The following is a 10,009-nucleotide window of genomic DNA, read 5'->3' on the forward strand; positions in this document are numbered from 1 at the left end:
CTGTGCCCTAATAGGTTTTCCCAAAAAAGGAGCCATGTGCTGTCCCTTGGGGCACCTGTCATGGTGAAGGAAGTCCTGGCTACCTAGCTGGAGACTACTGGTCCAGGCCCGCTCCCTGCCAGGGCCCCTGGGGGAAAGGGTGGCTGGCCATGGAGGCTGGGCTGGCAGTCTAGAAAACAAGCCTGGTGAGTGTGTTTTAGGAGTGGGGTGTCGAGGGTCCCCTGTTCCTGTCTTTGGGTCGGTGGATGTTGCCTGACTGGTGGGACCTGAAGAATGTCAGTGTCCCTGCCCTACCCACTGCCTGGGTGTGCGGGAGGTGGGACTCCGCCAGTCCCAGCTCTGGCCTCTGGATCTCCTTGCCTCCCCTGTGTCATGCAATCTTTGCTCTGCACAATCGGCCACTTTACACAATAAACATGTCCCTCTGTGTGCTGTGCCTCTCTGTGTGCCTGGGGTTGGGGGAAGTGCATGACTGGGGGCCTCTTATTTCAGGACAGTTGGGGACTCTGCAACCCAGAGCCCATCCCCTGAGGTCTCTTGCTCTCTGACTGAGCCATCATCTGTCATTGCGGGGAGGGGGGTATGGGGCTGCAGGATCGGGCTCTGTCACCCAGTGTTTGGCTATGGCAACGCAGAGTAAAACTCACACAGGAGAGACCAAAGGCCTGGCTAAGTTCTTTGCATGACCACAGGTAGTCAGAACAAGTGTTGAAGGGCCTGGGGCCTGGTTGACAGTGTGTGACTTTAACAGTGTGTGGCTTCTTGGGAGCAGAGGCATTTCAGAAAGGGCAGAACTTTGGCTGCAGGGCCAGGGCCACACTCTTTGGGCCCTGGACAATTTGTTCTGGGCTCAGAGAAATGGATGGAGTGCTGGTGTTACCTGCTTGCTCACCTTCTTCCTGGCCCACCCAGTGGCTCAGGGGACCGGGGCCTAGGCACTGGGCAAGCAGGACCACCGTGACCATCCATAGTGAGCAAGTTGCAGAAATGTCCTGGAGACTGTTCCAAAACAGTGCAGGCCAAGGGTGGAGGTCGGGGCTCTGCAAGCCTAGACTCATCTCTACCTGCCTCTGTCCGTGGATCAGACAGAGAGTACCTGGTGTCGACCGCTCCTGGCTGAGGAACGGGACTGTCTTGCTTGAGAGGACCATTCTGTGGCCACACTGGAGTGGCAGGTCTGTCTCCAGGAACAAATGCCACAGAGGCTGAATGGAATCGATCAAACAAACAGGGTTTATGGAAGCAGGAAAGAGCTGTTGAGCCCTGCCTGGCAGCTAATTAATGAGCTTCATTAGAAGATGGGGTGTATGGGGGAGAGGGGCGGGGCTGCCTGCCAAGCTTGGAGTGCTGCATTCTCAGCTCCCAGCAGGAGTTCTGAGCTTCCAGGATATCCAGGAGTATCTTCCACAGGACCAATCAGCCCCTTTCCAGCCATGAGATGCCATGATTTCACACTGACCCTCACGGATTAGCAGCCTTTTCCTGTCACCTGTGTACATGCGTAACCATATGGGCTGATGCGAAGAGGCTGTGGTCAGGCTCCACTTCCACGCCCTGCCCTTGGTTTGAGCTCCAGGTGGTAACCTCCCCTCTCAGTCAGGCTGAGGAAAGATCACTTTGGGAACTCCGGGCAGGTGTCCGCACCCCTTCACGTGATGTATCTGCCCCAGAGAGGCCACGCTTCCTCTTCTGCCTTGGTACTTCGGGGCTTCTGCTGTGGCTGATTTGGCTGGGCACTCAGGCCCCCAGATAGACTTCCACCAGTCCCCCAACAGAATGCATGCGATTAGAAGACCCCCAGAGGCAGGCCGAAGTTTGACAATGGTGAACCAGGTCCTGTAGCCGTAAAAATCCTTTTCCAGCCCGTTCTCAAACTCGGGGTGTATGCCAAATGCAGGCATCATCCACAGCTGGGGAGAGAGAGGAGGCTGCTGTGTGAGGGAGGGGCTCTCCCAAGATGCTCAGCTCCTGTGAGGCTGACCGGGAACCCTACAGTTGGTCTAGCATTCATCCTGGACTTTTCAGAGCAAGGTCCCCAGCCCTGATGTCTTTCTTACCCCCGACACGGAAAGTCATGGCCATGTTGGTTGGCTTGCTTGAGGCCTGGTTGAGCCCCAGAGGGTTGCCTTATACATAGCATTTGGCAGGACCTCTCAGCCAGCAATCTATACTGCCAAGTTGGACTGTTTGTGCCCTAAGCCCCGAGCACAGGTTTTACTACTTCTGCTAATTACAGCCACCTGCATCCCCCCTCCTGCTCTCCTGTGAGAATTTTACCCGTTTGCCAAAGCCAAGATCAACCTTGTCCACCTTCCAGGAAAACACACGTTGACTCTTGGGACACAGGCTTCTGTCACTGAACTCCTGACACAGTTTAAAGCCAATTTATCACTTCTTCTAGGCCTAGCCCAGCTGCTTCACATCTGGGGTGTGTTTCAGGCTTAAACAACCCTGAGCTGTCCCATATCTGCCAGTTACAGGCGGTGAGAGCCGGGACCCGAACAGACAACATACGCTCCAGTTTGTCCAAAGGGGAGGGGGACGGACAGCAACACTGCCTGTCATTTGGAGGTGTGTTGTGATGATTAGAGGAGGTGTGGAGAGAGCGCATGGACCTTTGGGCCAGCTACTTAGCAGCCAACAGATGCTAAGAGACCAGTGCCGACCTCTGATTCCACTAGGGATTAATAGAAAATAAATAGTTCTGGTCTTTTCTTCTAGCTGAATTCAACATATGACAAGTTCAGTGGTCATTTTCTAACAGGCCCCCTGGCACCTTCCCCATCAAGACCAAAAGCTTCTGGGGGTCAGAGTCGCACACATTTGTAAAGAGGGCTTTGCTGTGTGCTGAGCACACGAATTCATGACAGGCAGCTTGCAGGGAGCTGCTGGAGATATTCCTGGCTCTCAAGCAGCATCAAGCGCGCTTAGAGATGAGAGACTTCCTAAGTAAGGTCCACGGGACCACTCCCACGCCCCAGGAGTTTCTGCCTAGATACTCACCGTAATGTTGCAGAGGATGAGGAAGAGCGAGATTTCCTTGAGCACCCCTTCGTTTCCAATTGAGGTGGCTGTAGGAGTGAATGTAGGCCCTTGAGGCTCTCCGTAGATCCTGGCCCAGCTCCCTCAGGGAGCCTCTGCGGGGCAGCTCAGCATCCTGCTTTCCTATCTCATCCGTATCCGAGAGCACAGGCTCCCAGAGCGGGCGGCGGTGCAGGCCCTCGATGATGAAGAGGTTCTGGGTGATGTGTTGTAGGATAAGCAGCAGGGAGTAGGCCAGGATGAGCTGGTTGAGCAGCTCATGTGGCCGGGTGGCCACGATAGCCACGATGGAGAAGTAGGCAATGCCCATCTGGCCCAGGGCAGCGCCCATCAGCAGCAACCACATCCCAGGCTGCGGTGGGGTTCTTGAGTGTGTCCAGTTCTCGCTCCTCCAGCCCATGAATGGCTGTGCCTGCCAGGCACGCCAGGCTCATGGTGGGCAGCACGACCACATAGTATGCATAGTAGAGGGTGAAGTACTGGCGGCCTATTCGGGGCCGCTTTTGCCTCGATCTGGAAGAGCACAAAGACGCACACACCAGCCACCAGCGCCAAAAGGCCCAGCAGGGGCCCAAAGATGACCCCGTGCAGGCGGAAGGTGGTCTGTTGGGATGGGCACTTGAGTGGGCTGCCAGGCGGCGGCCCACGTTCTTCCACATGACGAAGAGTACCGCACAGCAGATGAGGCAGTACTCGGTGCTGAATGGGTTAGAGCATCAGGTAGCCCTTCCGGAAGACCTCGCACACTGTGGCATTGAGACACATGCAAGTGTTCGTCCGTTACCTGAGGGGGGTTAGGGCAGGAGGAGACAGCATCTCAGGCAGGCCCCTGCAACTGGAAACCCTGGTGCCATTGATCACTCTCACCCACCTCCTGGAGCACACTGGATTCGGACGGGACCCAGCCAGATGTTTGTCTTACAGATGTGGAAACATCTGAGGCTGGAGCAATAGGAGACTGGAAATCACAAAATGACCACTCTTTGACAAAGGGATTCGAGACTCCAGGTGCCAAACTTTCAGAAAACATTTCAGGCATGCTCTCCCTGATTCCAAGCATCACCTCCCCACATTTTGCTCGGTTGGCAGAGCAAAACCCGTCATTTGCAACAAGAAACTGGGCTGCCACACCTGAATGCGGTGACCGGCCCTCAGCGTGACACACTGGGGTAACTAGAAGTCAATGACTCTGGATGAATGCACAGTGTCACTGGGCTCACGGGTGCCAAAATGCTGGAGCTGAAACCAAGTCAGACTTTGGGCTGTACATCTAGGAAAAGCAGAGGAGAGGGAAGGAGCCGAATGCCACCACTGGGAAGCAACTGGAAAACCCTTACCAGAGGCGTCAGAGATCACTCAGTGGGCTGTCCCCGCAGGATCCAGGTTTCAGTTCTCAGCACCCCACATCAGGGGCTCACAACCACCATAACTCAGGTTCCTTGGGATCTGCTGCCCTGCTGCCTCTGCGGACAGCCACATTCTTGTGCCACAGACTCTCACACACCAATAGCCACACGCCAAACAACATAAATTATTAAAAAAAATAGAGTGTTAACCGAAGTGCCAGGTGTGGTGACACACACCTGAAATTCCAGAGCTTAGGAGACCAAGGCCAAAGGATCTCAAGTTTGAGGCCAGGCCTGGGCTACACAGTTAAACTCTGTTTCAGAAAGTCAAGGATAAGGAATGTGGCTTTGTAGTAGAGCTCTTACCTAACATAAGGCCCTGAGTTTGAACCCCTATCCTGCAAAACAACAAACTAACAAACAAGACTTAAATTGGAATAGTAGCTCACACCTATAATCCCAGCACTTGGGAAACTGAGGCAGAAGGATCAGGAATTTGGGTTAGCCTTGGCTAAACCTGCCTCAGGAAAAACGTAATCACTATGTTGTATATTTGGGGTGTGTGTGTGTGGTTGTGTGTGGGTGTGTGTGGTAGGCTTGATGTTTATTTGTCTTCCTTAGTTGCTTCTCCACCTAATGTTTATGAGACAGGGTCTCTCACTGAACCTGGTTGTTTTGGCTAAACTGACAGGCCACTGAGCTCCAGAAATTGCCCAATAATAATAAATTAAAACTCTGGGTGTGGCTCAGTGGGTAGAGCGCTATCCCTGCCTGAATGGAAGCTCTGTTCCAACCCATAGCCGCAGACATACAAACACACATCCATGACATCACTGGGGCCCAAGCTTCCTCTTTGCACTTTTTGTGCAAAGTGCAAACAGAACGTAAGGGAAGGCCACAAACATACAGACATGCCATGATTCATGCGCTGGGTGTGTGAATGCATGAGAGCTGGTGCACACCGGTCACGATTGCCACCTGTGGGTGGGCAGACACATAGGTGTGCTGAATCCCACAGATTACATGCTCCCCATGTGGATTTATGGGATGTTGCTTTAAAGGGCGGACTATACACACTCAGGATTAGCCAGGCAGGATGATTTGGAGAGAGCTGTCTATCCACAAGTCTCCTTTCCCTCCTGGTATGTTTAGATATTAAGATTGCGTTAGGGACAGCATTCCTTTCAGCCCCAAAGAGGCTTTTTTAGTCTCTTACAAGGAAAATGCAAATGGCATGGGCGGGTTCATGCCTGAAAGGCTTCTCAGTGATTCCACTCAGCCAGGATCAGTGGCTGGTTTGCTGACGGCAAGTGACTGCAGCGATTAGGACATCAAGTGCCAGACCCTGATGGGCATGAAGGGGACCATGGACACAATGAAGAGTGTTGTGTGTGTGGTGTGGTGCATTGACACAATGATCTCTGTGTGTTGCATGTGTGCATGCATGTAAATGTGTGCACATGCACATACAAACCAGAAGACACTCATGAGGATGTAGTCCCTTAGGAAGTATCTGCTTTGCTTTTTTTTTTTTTTTTTTTTTTTTGGCAGTATCTCATTAGCTGACAGTTCTAGAATGGCTGGCCAGTGAGCCCTTGGGACTGATCTGATCTGTTTGCATGGTCTTTTTTTTTTTTTTCTTTTTTTTCTTTCTTTCTTTTTTTTTTTTTTTTTTTTTTTTTTTTTAAGATAGGTTCTCACTGTGTAGCCCTAGCTGGTTTGGAACTCACTACGTAGACCTTGAACTCACAGAGATCTGTCTTGCCTCTACCTCCCAAATACTATGGGGACTAATGGACTATGCCACAGTGCCTGGCTATGCCTAGAATTTTACACGTGAGCCCCCAGGGAACCAAACATAGGCCCCTCTACTTGTGTGAGAAACACTTTATAGGACTGAGCCATCTCTACAGCCCACACTTTTCTGTTTAACAACGACCTGACCTTGAGTGTGCCCCCAACTCCATAACTGTGTTGCCTACCTAGTTGACGTTGGTGTGTGTTGGTGTGTGTGTGTGTGTGTGTGTGTGTGTGCGTGCACACACATAATGTGATGGGTGGAAGTTCTGGTCCCCATGGTACCTGAGAACTTTTCCATGAGGGCGTCGAGCTCGGCCTCGATCTCACGGTGCATGGAGTCATTGGTCACAGCCAGAACCCACAGCAGCAGATTCGTGGCCAAGGTCAGCATGAGGCCACAACCTGGAGGAAGGGCCACATTCTGCTCACACACGTGGCTTACACACGTGGCTTACACAGTCTGGATAGTTCCCAGAGCCACATCCTCACCGCTCTCTGCTGTTGGGGTGACTGCTCAGTCTCAGAAACAGATCACAGAGGTGGTAGGATTTTATTAGGGGTCACTTGGAATGTAGCCTATGCTAACCCGCAGCTTCAGGTCCTTCCTGTCTGGGAAGCTGAGGGTGGTGGAAACAGAGAGCCCCAGAAGGACCTCCAGCAGGGGGATGTCTCACCTGGTGAGGTTTGGTCTGCACCTGAACACAGTCTTTGCAGTGTCTCCACAGCACCCACGTCTGGAAGAGACAGGGGTCTTGAGCCCAGGTGATAGTGACCTCAGTTGTGTGTGTGTGTGGTCTGTGTATATGTGTGTGTGTGTGTGTGGTACATAGGGCAAACACCTCAGGTGTGTGTGTGTGTGTGTGTGTGTGCTGTGTGGTGTGGTGGTACATAGTGTGAGCACCTCAGTTGTGTTGCATGTGTGGTGGTACATAGGGTGAGAACCTCCGTTGTGTGTGTAGTGTGGTGGTACATAGGGTGAGCACGTCAGTTATATATGTGTGTGTGTGTGTGTGTGTGTGGTGTGGTGGTACATAGGGTGAGCATCTCAGTTGGGTGTGTGTGTGTGTGTGTGTGTGTGTGGTGTGGCGGTACATAGGGTGAGTACCTCAGGTGTGTATGTATGTATGTTTGTGTAGTGTGGTGTGTGTGTGTGTGTGTGTGTGTGCGTGGTGTGGTGGTACATAGGGTGAGCACCTCAGTTGTGTGTGTATGTGTGTGGTGTGTGATGGTACATAGTATGAGCACCTCAGTTATATGTGTATGTGTGGTGTGTGTGTTGTGTGGTACATAGGGTGAGCATCTCAGTTGGGTGTGTGTGTGTATGTGTGTGTGTGTGGTGTGTGTGTGTGTGCGTGTGTGTGTATGCAATGGAGGGAAGGCAGGCTTCCATAAGGAAGCCTAGGTTGGAATCCTGGCTCTGCCATTTCCTTTTTCTGTGCAGTACTGGGCCAGTGGTAAGCATCCCAGGACTGTGGCTCGCTCAGCTGTGCAAAGGGCCTCAGTCTCCACCACTTGGCGAAGGGGAGACACCTACCTCGTGAGAAAATAAGGGTGATGTAAGTGCCAGCATAGTAGAGGACTCAACAGATGGAGAAGCCGGGGTGTCTGGGGAGCTGGGTATAAGAACATGCAGGCGCATCTAGATGAAGGTGTTTGTAGGTGTCGACAGGTGTGTGTGGAGATGCACACGTGCAGAGGAGTGCTGTGTGGGTGCAGGTGCACAGAGGCGGGCTATGCCTGGTGTATGTCTACACCCTGGAGCATGGAGACGTTGCCTCTGTGGCTGGTTTTAGGGTAGGTTGAGTGGTCTGTGTCCCTGGAGGTATGGGGGTGTGGGAAACCCGTCACCTGGACACTCATGAAGATGAATCTCAATGACCGGAAAGATGAGCTCCACTTCTGACTTGCAGTGAACTGTGGCTCACATCGTAGCCCATGCGGAATGCATTCAGGCAAATAGTGCAGCTGCCAAAGAGCACCAGGGAGCCTGGCAGGAGAGGATGGGCGGGTGGGCACAGGCACCTGCTCCCGAGCAGGTTCTCCTTCCCCAGCCCTCTCCACCCTCCTAGCACCAAGCGCTTACCCCTCACCCAAATGGGTCCTGCATGATGGGTCACGGTACAGCACTGCATGCGGCTTCCGTGTGGTGCCCACTATATAGTAGAGGAGCCACGACAGGGAGAGGACCTTCAGCGCAGCCAGCAGGATCCACACATCACCCAGAGTGACAGCCACGTTGTTGAAGATCATGCTACAGATGAATGCCCCACCCAGAAATACCACATTGAGGGCCAGGAGCCCCGAGAAGAGCTGCCCGGCCTTCTGGGCCTGTCGGTCTCTCCTCAACAGCAGGGAGAAATGACGTGCTAGCCAGGACTTCTGCTTTGGAGGGCATGGGAGCCCTGGGTGATTGGTTGGCATGTCTGCTTGGTCATAGGTGAGATGCTGCTTCGGTGGTCTCTGCTTCTGAAGATGACACGGGTGTTACCTGGGCAGGGGCTGAGAGAGAGAGAGAGAGAGAGAGAGAGAGAGAGAGAGAGAGAGAGAGAGAGAGAGAGAGAGAGAGAGAGAGAGAGAGAGAGAGAGAGAGAGAGAGAGAGAGAGAGAGAGAGAAGATCAGCTCATAAGAAGATCTGCATTGGAGCCCACCCCAGCTACTAATGTCTGTGTGGTAAGAGCATACTATGAAGCCTTTCTAGCTGGGACACTGGAGCTGCCCCATATCCCATATAGGACTCAAGACTGAGACAGACCGAGGTATGTATACAGAAGTCCTTCATGCTGCACATGAGGCATAAAAGATTGAGAGCTACCTTTCCCTCCCCACCCATGACTGGGCCACCTCACTTCTTAACTCAATGCTTTGTCTTAGAGTGTGATAATAGCTTCGTCTAGTTCACCCAAGGGTTCCTTGAGTGCTGTCCTTTCATTGGGTATTTTTTTGGAGCTGGAATTTTTCATCAGCAAAAGTTAGTGTGAGCTTGCTTGTTTACAGAGAAATTCCACTCATGAAATCAGGAGGGCAGGGGCTGGCTCCCCTGATGGTAGGGGTGTGAGTGCCTACAGGGTTGTGTTGAGAAGGGTCCTGAGGTTGAGTTTTAGCTTGGTGGGAAGGAACGCAGTGGTCTGGAATAATACTCTATTAGGGGTACAGTGTAGTATCTGGAGATGCAGGCAAGGTCTAGATACACCCAGTGGGTTTAAACAGAGTTTCTTCTGCAGGAAGGATGAAGGAGCTGGAGAGAGAGAGTCCCCTCTAGCTCCTAAGAACCCCAGTGTTCATAATAAATAAGAAAAAAAAGTGGCCAGGCAGTGGTGGCGCACGCCTTTAATCCCAGCACTCGGGACGGCAAAGGCAGGTTGATCTCTGTGAGTCTGAGGACCAGCATGGGCCTACAGAGCCCCAGGATAGCCAGGGATACACAGTGAAATCCTGTCTTAAAATACAAAACAAAAAGTTATCACTATAACTAAAATGTATCTTTAGACTCAATGAAGGTTTGGAGGCAAAACTCTGTGATTCGCCAAGCTGCCATGTGTACAGGATGGGGTAAGGATCAACATGCATGCCATGCCCTTGACTTTAACTGCCCCAAACTCTGTCTGTTCCCAGTCTCCTCTTGGCTGTCTGTGAATGTGTTGCATAGCAAGAGGGTACTGCCTGAACCCTTCTCTTCCCCCTGAATGTCTCTTGCTTATTTCCTTGCTCATCTGAAGTTTTTCTCTCAGGCCACCCACTGTCACCACTTGCCAGGGCCCAACCTTGGGCCACCCAATAGCTGCCGTGCTGTCCCTTGAGGTCACTTAAGGCTCTGTCCTCC

General features: G+C 52.4%; 1 protein-coding gene across 1 annotated transcript in view; it reads right to left on the reverse strand.

Moving 5' to 3' along the window:
• Positions 1-1,737: 1,737 nt before the first annotated feature.
• The window catches only part of Otop3 (otopetrin 3), an 8,687-nt gene continuing 415 nt past the window's right edge, over positions 1,738-10,009 (reverse strand). Inside the window, 18 exon segments of the mRNA XM_038328888.2 lie at positions 1,738-1,788; positions 1,790-1,816; positions 1,818-1,910; positions 3,004-3,048; positions 3,050-3,379; positions 3,381-3,539; positions 3,541-3,650; positions 3,653-3,752; positions 3,754-3,826; positions 6,119-6,127; positions 6,479-6,598; positions 6,873-6,922; positions 8,037-8,054; positions 8,056-8,103; positions 8,105-8,175; positions 8,272-8,296; positions 8,298-8,625; positions 8,627-8,701. Coding sequence (XP_038184816.2) covers positions 1,738-1,788; positions 1,790-1,816; positions 1,818-1,910; positions 3,004-3,048; positions 3,050-3,379; positions 3,381-3,539; positions 3,541-3,650; positions 3,653-3,752; positions 3,754-3,826; positions 6,119-6,127; positions 6,479-6,598; positions 6,873-6,922; positions 8,037-8,054; positions 8,056-8,103; positions 8,105-8,175; positions 8,272-8,296; positions 8,298-8,625; positions 8,627-8,701 — 1,732 coding nt within the window.

Source organism: Arvicola amphibius, chromosome 4, assembly GCF_903992535.2.
Source record: "Arvicola amphibius chromosome 4, mArvAmp1.2, whole genome shotgun sequence".
NCBI lineage: Eukaryota > Metazoa > Chordata > Mammalia > Rodentia > Cricetidae > Arvicola > Arvicola amphibius.